This window comes from Artibeus jamaicensis, unplaced genomic scaffold (assembly GCF_021234435.1).
Source record: "Artibeus jamaicensis isolate MK-2021 breed Jamaican fruit bat unplaced genomic scaffold, CSHL_Jam_final contig_457, whole genome shotgun sequence".
NCBI lineage: Eukaryota > Metazoa > Chordata > Mammalia > Chiroptera > Phyllostomidae > Artibeus > Artibeus jamaicensis.
Window position 1 is genome coordinate 700,844 of NW_026521840.1, and position 17,959 is coordinate 718,802.

The 17,959-nt window shown below is 37.6% G+C and overlaps 1 protein-coding gene across 1 annotated transcript in view; it reads right to left on the minus strand.

The window, feature by feature from the left end:
• The window catches only part of MTMR8 (myotubularin related protein 8), a 67,719-nt gene that overhangs the window by 12,650 nt on the left and 37,110 nt on the right, over positions 1-17,959 (minus strand). The window contains exons 9-12 of the mRNA XM_037135151.2: positions 12,687-12,812; positions 11,775-11,824; positions 8,192-8,392; positions 6,012-6,140 (exon numbers count right to left, since the gene is read on the minus strand). Coding sequence (XP_036991046.2) covers positions 6,012-6,140; positions 8,192-8,392; positions 11,775-11,824; positions 12,687-12,812 — 506 coding nt within the window. The remainder of the gene's footprint in view (positions 1-6,011; positions 6,141-8,191; positions 8,393-11,774; positions 11,825-12,686; positions 12,813-17,959) is intronic.

Consider the following 17,959-nt stretch of genomic DNA (forward strand, 5'->3'; position numbering starts at 1 on the left):
AAAATAAAAATAAAGAATATAAACTATACCCAAGTGGGATTTATTCCTAGAATGCAAGAATGATTTAACATATGCAAAAATAATCAATGTAATATACTGCATTAACAATAATTGGGAAAAAACACATGATAATCAGAAAAAAACATGACAAAATTCAACAACCTTTCATGATAAAAAAATAATGTATATACTAGAATAGAGGGAGAGTATCTCAATGTAATAAAGGTTGTATATGAAAGATGAAAGACTGAAAGCATTTCTTTTAAGATAAAGAACAAGACAAGGGTGCTTATTCTTGCCACTTTGTTTTATACAGGACTGGTGGTCCTACACAAAGCAATTAGGCAAGGAAAATAAATAAAGGCTTACAAATTGGAAAGGGATAAGTAAAATCATCTTTGCTTGCATATAACATGATCTTATATGTAGAAAACCCAGAGTCCATACACAAAACAGTTTAAATTCAGCAAAGTTTCAGTATTCAAAACAACACAAAAATCTACTATGTTTCTGTGCATTAATAATTATCATCTAAAATGAATTCAAGAAAATTATTCTATTTATAATCCCATTAAAAAGAATATAATACTTAGGAGTAAACTTAACCAAGGAGGCAAAAGACTTGTACACAGAAAACTGTAAAATGCTGCTGAAATCAATTAAGGTAGACACAAATAAATAGAGAAAGATATTTCTTTTTCATAAATTGAAAGACAATATTTTAAGATGTCAATACTACCCAAATGATTTATAGATATAATGTAATCTCTGTAATATACCACTGGCAGTTTTTACAAAAATAAAAAATCCCAATGCTAAAATGTATGTGGAATCTCAAGCAACCCCAAATAGCTAAAACAATCTCAAACAAGATGAACAAAGTTGGAAGCCTAGCACTTCCTGACTTCAAAACTTATTAGAAAATCACAATAATCAAAACAGTGTAGATGCTAACCTAAAGAGAGACTAACGGACCAATGAAACAGAAATAGGAGGCTTGGAAGTAAACAATCACATATATGGTTAAATAATTCTTGATAAGTATACCAAGATCATTCAGAGGGTAAGGACAGTCTTTTTAACAAGTGGTGCTGAAAAAATGAGATATCCATATGCAAAAGAATGAAGTTGGACACTTACATTACACCATATACAAATATTGAGTCTGAATGCATCAAATACCTAGAAGTAAGAGCTAAAACAGTATAATCAAAACTTTTTTGAAAGTTCAGAATCTAATTAAAAACTTGTAACAACCAGGAGAATGCTAATGCACACTAAAGCTGATACATTTCGATAAGAATGTGTTACAACATTTTGACTTACCTGCCTGCTGGTTTTCACTCCCTAACCGGAATGGCAGTTTACATTAACAATGTGGCTTTCTGGTGCCAGAGGGGACAATACAGACCTTTTTATCAAAATATTGTGGTTGTGTATTTTGACTTCTCTAGTATCCTCCAATGCATGGGCTCAGGAGCTTGTTTTGCCCTAGTCAGAACTTTATCAGGACTGGGGTGGCCTTCCAGACAAGGTCAAAAGAATTTAAAGGCAAATGTACTAAACAAGGTCAGCTGAGGCAAGAGATAATAGATGGGGCAAGCAGCAGACATACTGAAAAGTCTTGGAAGAAAGAGGTTTAGGAAGACAATATCTGTACATGGGAAAATAAGGGCACTGAAATACTCCTGTATATAACAGGGTATGTAGAAGGCCAGGTATATGCCTAGGGCTAGACACATGCTCAGAAAAGACTGAAAAAGATTCTAAGCTTTCACCTGTTGCTGACTTTTAGGCTCTGTACCGCAGGAAGTGAAGACTAAGGGAGAGTTATAAATGGCCTGGCTAAGCATTGAAGGTGCACACCAACACAGAGCCAATCTGAAAAGACTGAAAATTACTTTTATTTTATGACACTGAAGGATATGTCTGTCAAAGCACTAGCTGACCACTTAAGCTAGTGGAAGGAGAATTCAGTTAGCACACATGTCAAAGAATATAGCCTTGACAAAAATAGTTTTGAGAAGTCACAGATAGCAACAAACCTTAAAGGGAGGGGTCTGATTTCCAGAATATCACATAATATTCCAACTGTCCAGTTTTCAACAGAAAAAAATAAGAGGCATGGAGGAAAACAAGAAAATATCACCCATTCATGGGGAAAAAATTAACAGAAATTGTTCATGAGTAAGCCCAGACATTAATCTTATTAAGCAAATACTTGTCTTAAATATGCTCACAGAACTAAAGAAAACCAGGAAAATGAAATTTCACCAAGTGAAAGTATCAATAAAGAGAGAAATTATAAAAAGAAACCAAATAGAAATTATAGAGATAAAAAGTACAATAAGTGAAATAAAAAAGTTAACTAGAGGGATTCAATAATCAATCTGAGCAGGCAGAAGAATGAATTAACTGGAAGAGAGGTCTATTGAGATCGCCCACCCTAAGGGGTAGAAAGGAAAAACAATGATGAAAAGCTGAACAATCTGAGGGCCCTGTGGGAAACTATACAGCACACCAACACACACATAATGGTATCCCCAGAAGGATAGAAGAGATAGAAAGGGTTGGAAAGAATATTGAAAGATATAATGGCCTTTGAATATTTGATGAAAGATATGCACCTAAACATCTAAAAACCTTAAGAAACTGTAAGTAGGATGAATCAAACATCAAAAGACAGGATCTTAAAAGCAACAAGAGAGAATCTACCCACCACACACAAGGGATCCTCAATAAGATTAACAGCTGACTTCTCATTGGAAAACACCATAGCCAGAAGGCAGTGGGATCACATATTTAAAGGGCTAAAAGAAAAAAACCACCTGTCAAACAAGAATTATGTCTGGCAGAACTATCCTTCAAAAATAAAGGAGAAATTAAGATATTGCCAAATAAACAGGGACCAAAGGAGCTAATAATTAGTACATGTGCTCTACAGAAAAAAACAAAAAAGTGATCTTTAGGCTGAAATTAAAAGACACTATACAGTAATTGTAAGCCATACAAAGAAATAAAGTATAGCAATAGAGATGACTAATTAGATAAATACACAAGCCAGAAATATTACATTTTTGATTTGTAATTCCTCTTTAAAAATTTCAAAACAGTAATTATAGGTATATGTTAATGGGCACACAATGTATAAGGTGTAATTTGTGAAGACAATAATATAAAGAGGGGAATGGGGCAGTATGGGAATATAAGATTTTGCATACAATTGAAGTAAAGTTGGTATTAATAGAAACTAGATAGTTATGAATGTAGGATGTTAATTGTAATTACCAGGATGACAAATAATAACTAATACATATACAGAAAAGGAAAGAGAAAGGGATTAAAATGATATACTTAAATATTGATTTAATACATTTTCCAACCGTAATGAAAAAATTAAGGAACAGAAAAGATAAGATACATGCCCTGGCTGGTGTGGTTCAGCTGGTTGGGTACTGTCCCACAAAGCAAAAGGTCGCTGGTTCGATTCCTGGTCAGCACACATGCCTGGGTTGCATTCCATCCCAGATCGGGGCGTGTGCAAGAAGTCAGGACGCATATGAGGGGCTACTGATTGATAGTTCTCCCTCACATCCATGTCTCTCTCCCTTTCTCTTTCCCTTCGCCTCTCTCTAAAAATAAATAAATAAACTCTTTTAAAAAAATATATAGAGACACGAGTGGGAAACTTATTTGAACAAATAATAAAGGAGAACTTCCCCAATCTGGCAAAGGCAATACACTTCTAGGAAATCCAGGAAGCTCAGAGAGTCCCAAAGAAGTTGGACCCAAGAAGGAACACACCAAGGCACATCATCATTATATTAGCCAAGATTAAAATGAAGGAGAGAATTCTAGAAGCAGAAAGAGATAAGGGGACAGTCACCTACAAAAGAGTTCCCATCAGACTGTCAGCTGATTTCTCTAAAGAGACCTTACAGGCAAGAAGTGGCTGGAAAGAAGTATTCCAAGTCATGAAATCCAAAGACCTACATCCAAGACTGATCTACCCAGCAAAGCTTTCATTTAGAATGGAAGGACAGATAAAGTGCTTTTCAGATAAGGTCAAGTTCGAGGTCTTCATACTCACCAAGCCCTTATTATATGAAACATTAAAGGGACTTACCTAAGAAAAAGAAGATAAAAAAGATGAACAGTGAAAGGACAGCAAACTCACAGTTATTAACAACCACACCTAAAACAAAAGCAAACTAAGAGGACAGCTAGATCAGGAGTGGAAACATAGAAATGAAGATCACATGGAGGGTTAGCAAAAGGGGAGTGGGAGGAGAAGGGCGGAGAAGGTACAGAAAATAAGTAGCATAGATGGTAGGTAGAAAATAGATAGGGGGAGGGCAAGAATAGTAGGGGAGATAGAGAATCTAAAGAACTTGAGACACGTGGTCATAAACTAAAGGGGGGAATGGTGGGGGAGTGGATGTGCAGGGTGGAGGGGAATGAAGGGGGGAATAGAACAACTGTAATGGCATAATCAATAAAATATATTTAAAAAAATAAAAAGATATAAAATACATAGAAAATAAGAAACGAAGTGGCAGAAGTCATTTCTTATCAGGAATTATTTTAAATATAAATAGACTAAATTGTCCAATTAAAAGGCAAACTTTGCAAAATGGGCTAACAAAAACATGATCTAAAACATGACCTAACTCCATGCTATCTTCAAGAAACTTGCTTTAGAGTCAAAGTGAAAAAGGTCAATGGACAGAAAAAGATATTCCATGTAACAGTAACCAAAAGAGAGCTGGAGTGGCTATGTTAATGAAGATCAAGCAGACTTTAGGTCAAATTGTTACAAGAGACAAATAAAGATATTACATATTTATAAAAGGGTCAATGCATCAAGAATATATTATTATAAACACATATGCACCTAACAATAAATCCCAAAATATATATGAAGCAAAAATTGATGGAATCAAAAGGAGAAATAGTTGATGGAACTGAGGGGAAAATATATACAGTTTTACAGTAATAGCTGGATCCTTCAATATTTCACTTTCCATAATGAACAGAAAAAAAGAGGTGGAAGATCAGTAAGAAAACAGAGGACTTGAACAACATTATATATCAATTTGAACTAACAGACATAATAAAACAGCATACCTAACCACAAAAAATATATATTCTTCTCAACTAATACACATCATTTAAAAATAGGTTTTATTTATATTCTCCAGGATATAACTTGTATTAGGTCTTAAAACAAGACTTAATAAATTTAAAAAGGTTAAAATCATGCAAAGTATGTTCTCTGACAACAGTAGAATAAGATTAGAAACCAATTACAATTACAAAAGGAAAGTAGGAGAACTCACAAATATGTGGAAATTAAGTAACACACTCTTAAATAACCAATTGATCAAAGAAACCATAGTAGGAATCTTAAAAAAAAAATTTTCAAGAAGGTCTAATGAGGGCCATTTGGCAATTAAAAGCATCCATATTGGAAAGGACTAAGTAAAACAATATCTATTCAGAAATGACAAAATTTTATATATGCAAAATCCTAAGGAAGACACAAAACAAACTATTAGAGATAATAAACATATTCAGCTCTGTCTTATACTCCATTCAGTTGTGGTCAGTGAACACAAGATCCTGCATTTTTTATTTATACTCTTTTGGAAAAGTATAGGAAACAATACCAACCCTTTCTATTTCTCTCTTTTTCCTTCTCTATGTTGGAGGAAAAGATGGGAAAGAAGAGTAAGATACATGGAAAGACGAAGGATTGAAGCAACATCCTGACTGGTTTTATTACTACAAATGAACTATTATTTCTTGTTTATTTCCCTATATGAGTAACAGTAAAATCCTGAAAACTAAAAGGAGGGTGACTTTGTTTTCGGGGGCAGGAATGGGTGCTGTGGGGAGAGTGTCTACTCCACATCAACTTGTGGAGATGATGGCAGCTACACAAGGAGAGTCAAAGAAACTGAGGCCCTGAGGCCTACTGTAAAAAAGGAGGGAACAGCTCAGGAACTTACTGAATATTGCAGGGCATAGTACTAGGATCGAGCATCCCATACATATTTAAGCCTTTGTAGAGAGGGTTCTTGAAGTCTGGTTTCCTCTGAGCCAAGAAAGGCCACACAGAATGGGTTTTCTCATAGACTCTGTAAAAAAAAAAAAGCCCCCAAATTAAAAGCAGCAAGTCAGTAAACTCAACAGTCCTGTTGAAAAAGATAATCAGCCAAATGTTACTAATAAGTAACCCAACTCAAGGGAGAGGGATAGAACATGACAGAAGGAAAATGGTAGTAAGGGGCTAATGAGCATTGATTGAATAATGAACTTTCTGGACTTCAATTTACCCATTTTTAAATGAGCAAGAAGTTAGCGTTTCCATATCAGAGAGCCTCCGCTGCAGGGTAGCTATGTGATCTTAGGAATGACCCTGGCTTTCTCTGGGCCTGTCTTCTCATTCACATAACGTGACCTCTCTGGTCTCTTCTCTTCTAAATCCAGGACTTTATGAACTGGTCACCTTTCCAGTTTTAAAAAATCTGGATCTAAAATATGATTTAAAACATGATCTAACTCCATGCTATCTTCAAGAAACCCACTTTAGATTCAAAGTGAAAAAGGTCAATGGACAGAAAAACATATTCCATGTAACAGTAACCAAAAGAGAGCTGGTATGGCTATGTTAATGAAGATCAAGCAGACTTTAAGTCAAATTGTTACAAGAGACAAATAAAGATATTACATATTTATAAAAGGGTCAATGCATCAAGAATATATTATTATAAACACATATGCACCTAACAATAAATCCCAAGAATTTTTTAAAATTCTGGTAAGTTAACAGATAACTTAGAGGGTGAATTTCTGGTTCTTCTATATTTTATTTCATTTCAAGACAGCTTCTCTTCCTCTTAGAAGGTTTATAAAATGGTGAAAGGCAGTTGGTAATTTATATTAGCAAATACTTGTAAGTTATCCTAGGTGAACACCTAAAGACTGTGATATTTATATCGTAAGACTAATTCTTATATCTTAGTTGAGACCATGGGACCTTGCTTTTCAAGCAAGGAAACCCCTTACTTAACACCTGAGAAAGCATGGGATCCACTGGTCACCCACGAGAGCTGCCACATGACTATGCAGGCAAAGGTCATCTGCACATATCATCTCAAGGAAGAGAGCAAAGAGGAGTGGTAGGGGTGGTAGGACCTAAAATTGTAGTCTTGTAACTTTTACAGACCATTCCAGGAAGGCCAAAGACCCTCTATATCTTTCTTTCTCATTTGTTGCTGGGTAAAAACAGAAAAAAAATCTTGCAGAGGTAAGGTAGCTAATATTTTTTATTTACTATGTGTCAAATACTGTTTCAGACTGTATGCAAAACCCCTCATTAATTTTTTTGTGATATTTTATCTCCAAATTAGTAATGAGAAAATGAGACCAAAAATTAATTTGTTAAAGTTAACATAGCTAGAGGGTAACGGAGCCAAAATTTGAATCCAGGTCTCTCTGATTCTAGAGAATCAGAACTAATGTTACTTTTCCTTTTATGAGTGAATGATACTCCTGTCTGTTTTAAGTAATCACTATTTTAATATGTATTAAAATGTTCAACTTCTGTACTTTTACATGGAGATTCACACTTGTGTGGGGAATGGGTCTAGGATATATTAGCTTCATTTTAAGAGGGTAGAAAAAAGAATATGGAATAGATCTTGAGTTTTAATTCCTAGACAGAACTGATGTGTCTAAAAGCATCTGGGGAGAGGGTTTAAGTAAGGTCTGGTTGCAGAAGAGTATCTTGGCAAAATGGCTTCTGTGTAGGACAAAATCCTAAAATAACTGGATTTTTATGAGAAATATCCTGATAGTTAAATGTTGACAACTAATTCACAGTTAAAAAATACTCCACACACTAAACAAAACATGCCTATTGAGCTATAATTGGCTAATGAGCTGCCATTATATGATTTCTGACACAAGTGATTTCTCTGAAAGGCAGGTATTATCTCTAACGGAGGAGCAATCTGAGGTTCTGAGGAATCCCCATGCAAACACTGAGTGCTTTATGCTTCAAAAGTTTCTTTTTATCATACTATCTCTCTTTTCCTGAACTTCTGTCTCAAATTTAGGGTGTTGGCATATTCCTTTTGTACTCATCCATCTCCCTATTCAGTGTTTTCTCCCAAACTGAATTTACCTCATGTCTTCCAGATCCTTCTGGCAGTTTCCAAGGAAGTTCCCAAACTGGCAGGAAAAAACATGATCATGGATCTCCAGCAGGAAGATTTCATTAAACTCAAAGGCACAAGGAAATTGTTCCATCAATTGCCAGATACAGTCTAGGAATTGGGTGAAGACAGGGGATACTTCTCTGGAGTCCCCATGCAGATGGCCACACCTGAGAGATGCAAATAAATGTAAAAAAGACAGTGGTTAACATCAGGTATTACATTATTGGAAGAGGCTATAATGAGGGCACCTTTTGTCTCTGTTGGCATTGGGAAAGAAACATCTCAGGCCAAATGTCATGTGAAATCTCGAAGCCTGTTAAACCCAACAGACCTCATAACTACTGGCATTCCTTCACTGTCATCAACTGTAAGCCCTTTGGTCATCTATTCGATTTCCTCTTACACCATTTTTAAAACTGAACTTTTCTGCAATGATAGAAATGTCCCATATCTGTGTTGTCCAATATGGTAGTCACTAACGCATTAAGCACTTGAAATGTGGCTAGTATGATTGAGGAACAGAATTTTTAAAAAGATTTATTTATCTTTAGAGAGAGGGGAAGGGAGGGAGAAAGAGAAGGAGAGAAACATCAGTGTGTGGCTGCCCCTTGTGCACCCTCTACTTGGGGATCTGGCCTGCAACCCAAGCATGTGCCCTGACTGGGAATCGAACCAGTGGCTCTTTGGTTCACAGGCCCATGCTCAATCCACTGAGCTATGCCAGCCATGGCAGGAACTGAATTTTTATTGTAGTATTTAATTTTAATTAATTTAATTTTAACAGCCACATTTAACTCTATGTGAACAAGGACCATGACTATGTTGTTTATAGTACAGTTCTTGGCACGAAATAGATAACAAACACTTATTATATGAATAAACAAACCCCACCCTAGAACTGTTTAATGTTTCCTCTCCTGTGATGCCCTCTTTACCAACTCTACTATCCACTGAAAACAAACATGGCATCCTCATATTTTACACTGTATATTCCACCTTCTTATTTAACTTAAATATGTCTCACCAAGGACACCATCTGTTCCTGGGGCCCAAATCAAATGGAGAATGCTCATCATTCCCCTCTCAGAAAGCATAATCCTGAAACAGGGCAGAGGTGGGATCAACTTTCTCCTTGCTTCCACCACGGCTTTCTATTATTGTTTTCACTCTCTAAAAAACACTTCCATTATGAGTCATGCTATTGAGTTTACACTACCTTCCCCTTCCTCACTATTGTCTTATACCAATCTCTGGGTCACTCCCCCATGTTTTCTGAAGAATCTGACTCCTGTCTTAAGTCTTATCTTCGGGGTCCACACAGATGACCTACACTGACTTAGCAGGTTCCTTAACTAGCTCAAATCCAATTACCTTTGCCAAAGTCTTCTTCTATCCCACTATCAACCCTCCGTATCCATGGCCATAGGCTGGTTCTCAAAGTTATCTAAAGGTTCATACTCCATTTTGCAATTTTAATCTCAATATCCTACTCTGACCACATATTTCAAAGGCTTCTCATATTACTTCCTCCAGTCCTTATCTCTGGACTTCTCAACCTGCCAGATTCTTGCTGGCTTCCCTGTCTTCCTTATCCGGCCTATGCTCTATGGTCTGCTCCATCAATTATTCTCTCCCCCTTTTCTTCAATTTTCTGGTCTTTCTTGACATTATTCTCATTTAAAATGAAACTATAGATGAACCTAAGAAGCTATGTTCTCTGCTCCCAAACCCTGACTGATGAATCCTGCTTGAGAATATTATAAAATCATGCAAACTGATGCCATTTAAAATAAAGTCTCCATACTCAGCTACAATGTAATTGCTCCCCAATAATCTTTATGTACATTCTTAACAGTTTTCCCATCAACTTTACAGCTTTTGAAAATTTTAAGCTATCTTATTAAACCCTAACCTATTTCACACTAGTGTCTACAGTGTCACTGAAAAAAATCAAGGCCATCAAAAAAAAAATCTAACTTCTGTCTCTGACACTCACACTGTTACTTCTTTCACTGTCTGTCCTTCCATCCAGTCTCCATAGAAGAGGTGTTCTTAGTTATAGCTTTAACTAATCTTTTCTTTTCTTTATCCTCACCAGAGGACATGCTTATTGATTTTAGAGAGATAAGGGAAGGGAAGGAGAAAGAAAGAGAGAGAAACATCAATGTGAGAGAAAAACATCAGCTGAATGCCTTTCATACATGCCCTGACCAGGGGCCGAACCTGCAACCTAGGCATGTGCCCTGACCAAGAATCAAACCCACAATCCTTTGGTTGTGAGATGATGCTCAACCAACAGAGACACACTGGCCAGGGCTCACTAATCTTTTCATTTGAAGGGAAGTGTTCACTCCCTCTTGTCTCTTCAGGAATCTTATTCTACAAAACACCCACTGTCTCTTTCAAATCCACAACCTTATATTCCTGAATGTTCTAGAATGCCACCAATTTTAGGAAGCCTTCTTTGCCCCAGAGTGGGTTAGGTTCTTTTGTTTATGTTTTGTCGTAGTGTTTATCAAAGTATAATGTCATCACCGATTTTCTTTTTTGTAAAAGAAGAGACAGATACCATATTTGATTCAACATAGTCTCCTCAAAACCTGGCATATTTCCCGGCCCAATGTTTGCTGATGAAGGAAGAGCAAATGGATAGATTTAAATGACTAGGAATTGTAATCAAATGCAATTATTTTTTGAAATTATTTTTGAAATTACTTTATTATTGTTCAAGTACAGTTGTCTACATTTATCTCCCATCACTCTCCCTGCACCCCAGCCACCCACCCTTGGTTTTGTCCATGTGCCCTTTATAGTTGTTACTGCAAACCCTTCCCCTGGTAATCAAATGAAATTAAATGGATACATACCAATGGAAAAGAACGCAACCTGCATTTGAACTTCCTTGGGGGTAAAACATTTTATATGTCTTTGAAACCAGCTCGGTGTCTAATACAGTATGTAGCACGTTGTTAGGTATTTGGTAAATATTTGTTGATTATTCTGATAACAAATCTTTAGTGAGGCTATCTTCCTTATAGCAGACACTAGACACATGTAAGGCCTTCCACCACTTCTTACTAGAGAATGGAAATCTGCACCTTTCTTTGTTCTATAAATGTTAAAAGGTGCATTGTCTTACACATTATTCCCTCTGCCTGGATGCCCTCTTCAGCTCACTGTTCTGTCTAGCAAACTCCTATTCATGCCCCCAAATTCATCTTCAAATGCTGCCTATTCCTAGATGCCTATCCTGACTTCTTCAGGCAGAGTTAAGCACTTTTTCCCTCTGTGGTCTGTGATGCCTTGTTCTTTCCTAATATATTTAAGAATTTGATAAAATTATTTGTACACTTTTAAGGAAGAGATAATATTCTAGTCACCTTTGTAGCCCTAGTCCCCTAGCACAGTGCCTGAAATACTTCTTGATGAAAAGAGATTTCTGCCATGTTCAACTTACTGCTCCTTCATACAAGAACATATTGGGTTTTGCTAAACCTTACCCTAATGACCTCTTCTTAGCCTCCTCCTTTAAAATGAGGATCTTTTTACCTTTGGGAGAACTTGTGGCCCATGGATATCCATTCCTTCTCAATCAGGATCTTCATTGTTATACAAAAGAAAAGTTTGCATTAGGAAAAATCATAAAATGAATTAACCATATATATAAAAATATCCAAATACTTTGCTGAAATGGACTTTGTACAAGTTTGGGTTGAACTGATAATTAAAAAAAAAGTTAATTTCCCAAATGATTACTAAGTAACTAACTTGTATTTGCTTTAAGGGCCTATACAGTTTTCCTTCAAATTTCAAATGCTCCCAGGAGAAATTATTCTGGATATGTATCCAGTGTCATACTTCTTTTGGCCTTTATATGATGTGTGGCAAGGACTGAGACATAACTAAATGCAATCCTGATCAACATAATCTTAAATTCAACCTATGAAAAAACAGGACTCCAAAGTCAATACTTGGGTTTGTACCAAGAACAAATCTTGGTACAACCCTATTTTCACCTGTTTGTTTTTTTTAAAGCATTTCTAAAAAAATGAGAATAAACTCCTTTGTGAGTTCTGTTTCTTAGGTCAACTAAGAAGCTTTGGATTCACTGCCAGAGAACAATCATAAGTGTGATACCCAAATAGCTGACATGTTGAAGATGAAACCATCTGATAGCCTATTGAATAGTCATCCACTTCAGCTTTGCACACTTTTGAGTCTCTCCTACTCCTTACAGCAGTCTCTTACATTCAACTTACCTTATGATAGGTAAGAAACTATGCTCAGTGTGCAATGCAAACTGTATAGACTGTAAATGCCTAATTTAGTAGAAAGAAGCTAAATTGAAAAACAGAACTATTTTTATAGATTTGGAATTCCTTACAAGTTGGTTGAAAGTTCTTTTTGATTTATCCAGTCTTTTGCTCATCCAAAGTAAAATACCAGTGTTGGCTCTCTTACCATGAGACCGTTGAATGTCCTATAAAATGGATCTAGGAGGATGCTGGCCAAAGAGCAGACTTGTGCTGTGCGGTCCCACCCATCAGAACAGTGGACTAAGACACTGGCTTTTTCTACCTTTATGGCCTGTGGAGATAAGAGGCAAAAAGTAGCATCAACAACTTTTACATAGTATGCTTGGTGAATAAATAGGGTTTCCAAACACCATCTCTACAGCACAGAAAACCTGGCCTTACTGGACTACATTAATTTCTTATCATAATTTTGGCATACTTTATGGAGAATGAAAAAATGGAGTGCAAAAAAAAAAGGGGGGGGGAAATTACCTAACAGCAAAGGAAAATGAAAACCAATACATGATTCAGCATTAAAAAAATAAGGGAGTTCCAAATTCACAAAACTTCTGAAGACAAGAATCAACCAACTATCAGAGAAAGGAGTGGGCAAGAGGAAGAATTCATGCCCCCAAAATACAGAATGGTTCTGCATTCCAGTCTTAGATCTGACAATAATTTCCTCTGGACTCTTCAGACATTTAGTCTTACTAACAAATTCTTCCAACTTAAGATGGAGAGGTTTACCTGTCTTAGGTCTGTTTCTGTACAATCAGAATGATGTAAAGATCTGGGTAGTGACCCAACTTGGGCAATTTTGGCAAAAATGGATATTGAGCATTCACTTTTTCATTCTAATAGTTAATTATGTATCTCTCTGTGCCAGTTACATGCTAGATATTAGAGATACAATGATGAGACTCAGTTCTACCTGCAAGGAGCTCACAAGCTAGGGAGACCGAAGGTAAATATCTCATAAATAAATACAATACAGTGAATAAAAACTACTGCTTTCTAGTCATATGCAGTAATTATATCCTTTTGTAGGAGCCAGGGAAGCTTGAGCCTTGAAAAAAGAGTAGGATTTCCTCAAGGGAGAAAACAGAAGGAAATTAATGTATTCACTCATTCATTCATCCACCCACCTCGCTAATAATTACTGAGTATTCAACAAACATTACAGTGTGTAGTGGGGATACAAAAGAGACAAACACTTACATGAAGAAGTACAAACCAATGATAACTAAAATAATAAAAGTCCATACAGGTAAAACAAAGGCACAAAATAACCAAAGAACAGGAGGCAGTTTAAATGGGCTTCTCAGATGAGTAGGCATTTGTCAGATTGATGAGAAAAGGACATTCCAGGCAGGGGGCACAACATGACAGCATGTAGAAAGGCAAGGAGGTATGGCATAAGTGAGGTACTCTTAAGTACCTTGATTGAAGCTAGGCTTGGAATGAGAGAATGAGAGAAAGGCCTGCCCACAAGGACAAGGACTAGCCTGACAAATGTGCGTTTCATCTGATGACAAGAGAGAGCCACTGAGGTGTTAAAAGCAGAGGCGTGCCATAAGAGGTGCTCACTGTGGTGGCAGTAAGGAGAATGGATTGGGTGGACATGAGTTTGGATTTAGGAAGACCAGTTGCAGAGCCACTAAAATAGTGAAAGGCAAAGAAGGCCTGAACTAAGGTAGTAGTATTGGGGCTGAAAAGGAGAAGACGGATGGTAAGAATGAAAATAGATATGGGACGAAGGAGAAGAGTCAAGGATGATTCTGAAATGTATAAACAGTGAACACAGAAGAAGAGACAAGTTTTGCTAAGTGTGGAGACTAAGTAAGAAGATATCAGTTTGGGGACTTCCGGCCAAGATGGAGGCATAGGTAGATACCCTGTGCTTCCTTGCACAACTAAAAGAAGGATAACAACAAATTTAAAAACAAAAAACAACCAGAACTGCCAGAAAATCAAACTGTATGGAGTCCAACAACCAAGGCATTAAAGAAGAAACCTTCATCCAGACCAGTAGGAGGGTTGGAGGAGGGCAACAGGGTGGTGGCTGGAGGATGGGGCAAGGTGGCAGCTGGCAGAGTGGGCGGTCCCACATTCGCATGAGAATAAACCGGGAGGGACAACCTGGGCACAAGACAGACCACACAACCCAAGTTTCCAGAGCAGGGAAATAAAGCCTCAAAAACCTCTGACTGAAAAAACCTGTGGGTGTTGAGGCAGCAGCAGGAGAAACTCCCAGCCTCACAGGAGAGTTCATTAGAGAGACCCACAAGATTCTAGAATGTACACAAACCCACCCATCTGGGGATCAGCAGCAGAAGGGCCCAATTTGCTTGTGGGTAGTGGAGGAAGTGACTAAAAGCCTGCAGAAAGTGGAGCAGGCAGCACTGTTCCCTCCCAAACCCCTCACCCACATACAGCACCACAACACAGCAAGGAGGGTTGCCCCGCCCTGGAAAATACCTAAGGCTCCACCCCTTACTACATAGCAGGCACACTGAGACCAAAAAAAAATAGCCTAAATGAAAGAACAGATCAAAGCTCCAGAAAAAATACAACTAAGCGACAAAGAGATAGCCAACCTATCAGATGCACAGTTCGAAACACTGGTAATCAGGATGCTCACAGAAATGGTTGAGTAATGGTCACAAAACAGAGGAAAAAGTGAAGGCTGTGAAAAGTGAAATAAAGGAAAATGCACAAGGAACCAACACTGACGGGAAGGAAACTGGGACTCAAATCAATGGTTTGGACCAGAAGGAAGAAATAAACATTCAACAAGAACAGAATGAAGAAACAAGAATTCAAAAAGATGAGGAGAGGCGTAGGAATCTCCAGGACAACTTTAAACATTCCAACACCCAAATCCTAGAGGTGCCAGAAGGAGAAGAGGAAGAGCAAGAAATGGAAAACTTATCTGAAAACATAATGAAGGAGAACTTCCCCACTCTGGCAAAGGAAAGAAACTTCCAGGAAGTCCAGCAAGCTCAGAGAATCCCAAAGAAATTGGACTCAAGGAAGCACACACCAAGGCACATCATAGTTCCATTATGCAAGATGAAAGATAAGGAATCTTAAAAGCAGCAAGAGAAAAGGAGACAGTCACCTACAAAGGAGTTCCCATCAGACTGTCAGCTGATTTCTCAAAAGAAACCTTACTGGCAAGAAGGGGCTGGAAAGAAGTATTCAAGTCATGAAATCCAAAGACCTACATCCAAGATTACTTATCCAGCAAAGCTATCATTTAGAATGAAAGGGCAGATAAAGTGCTTCTCAGATAAGGTCATGTTAAAGGAGTTCATCATCACCAAGTCCTTATTGTATGAAATGTTAAAGGGACTTATCTAAGAAAAAGATAAAAAATATGAACAGTAAAATGACAACAAACTCACAACTATCAACGACCAAACCTAAAAGCAAAAACAAACTAAGCAAACAAGTAGAACAGGAACAGGATCACAGAAATGAAGACCACATGGAGGGTTATCAGTGGAGAGGTGGGGGATGGGAGAAAAAAATACAGGGAATAAGAAGCATAAATGGTAGGTACAAAATAGACAGGGGGAGGCTAAGAATGGTATAGGAAATATAAAAGCCAAAGAACTTATATGTATGACCCATGGACATGAACTAAGGGGGCCGGGAATGTGGGTGGGAGGAGGTGTACAGGGTGAAGGGGAATAAAGGGGGAGAGATGGGACAACTGTACTAGCATAATTAATAAAACATATTTAAAAAAAACAAAAAGAAGATTTCAGTTTGGGCTATGGTAAGTCTGAAGTAGTTAAGGGACATCCAATAGTGAGCCCAGTGGATAATTGGATATGTGTGTCTCAAGTCCAAGAGGGGGCTGTAAACTCTAAAGTCCAGAGTGCAGATCTGTCCACTCGCTATGTAAATAGAGACGGTAGTGGAAACTGTGGGCATGGCTGCTGCTGCCCAGGCAGAGATCAAAGTGAAAAAAAAAAAGAAAGACCTGGAAAAGCAGTGACTTTCAAAGGGAAGGTAGAGGAAGGGGGATATTTTGAGAGTCGGCCTGTGAAAAAGCAGCCTGAAGGTTAGAAAGAAAACCATGAAAGAGTAGTTGGATTAAAACCAGAACTACAAAAATAGTTCAAAGAGAAAGGGATTAACAGTGCCAAATGTAGCAAACAGGTGAAAATACAACAAAGATCAGCCCTGGCTGGTGTGGCTCAGTGGATGGAGTGCTGGCCTGCAAACCAGAGTCGCTGGTTCAATTCCCAGTCAGGGTGCATGCCTGAGTTGCAGGCCAGGTCCCCAGTAGGGGGGCATGCATGCATCAGGCAACCGCACATCGATGTTTCCCTCCCCTTCTTTCTCCCTCCCTCCCCCTCTCTAAAAATATGTAAAATCTTAAAAAATTAAAAAATAAAAAGTAAATGTGACAAATAATAAAAAAGCAACAAGTTGTGTAGTTATTAATCAAGGGAATGAGGAATGTCTTAACTAGGAAAATAGCAGTCAAGGCTGGGAACAATGAATAGATTCAAGAAACACTTGTGAGGTAGCAGTGATAGAAGTAGGCAATTGCCAGATGGAGGGGAAGAGAGAGAATTCAAGGCTGACTGAGTTTTCAAGCTTGTGATAAGGGACATGTGGTGCTAGAGATGGGGAGCACAATATAACTATGTAATCCCAAGCCTATCTTTTTCACCCATTCAAGGTCATCAAGGAACATGTATAAAGGACCCATGGACAAAGCCAAAGGGAGGAAGGATTGAGGTTGGGAAGTGGGGTTGGGTGGGGCGGGGCAAAGAGGTGGGGAGAAAATAGAGACAACTATACTTGAACAACAATAAAAAAGAATAAAAAACATTCAACCAATATTTATAAGGTTGTACTGTCTACCAAATTAATCCCTCTTTTCTATCCTCACTCTCTTTGGCCTAATGAAGTCAGCTTCAGAAAGGGAATACAGATATATGGGTATAGGGCATGTGAAAAAGGAACAGTATGAAGAACAGTTAGAATACTGGGCTTCAAATAATGAAGTGGGTCACATAGTAAACATTAGTAGCATATTATAATAAAAGTGTAAACAACAGGATTAGGAAGTAAAAAGCATTAGGGCTAGATATTTAAGGCAATTAATGACATATACTCTTCAAACATTTTAAGCCAGAGGCTATATATCTCATTAGTTTCAACTGAGACAATGACAGCAGAGTGGTGAAAAGTCATTCTCTCCTTTTACTTCTACAAATAACACGTGGGCAGGGGGAGGTACTGCCAAGAGGGAGAGTTCTCATATAGGAATACATACAGACAAAACTTCAAAATGAGAAAATGTACGCTCCTATTTTCTTCTTTTTTTACATCACTTAACCAGTGATACAGAAGCTAGGGGTCTGCAGGTCAGAAAATAAATGTCAGCATGAATGAGTGATGAAGCCTGCCTGGAGT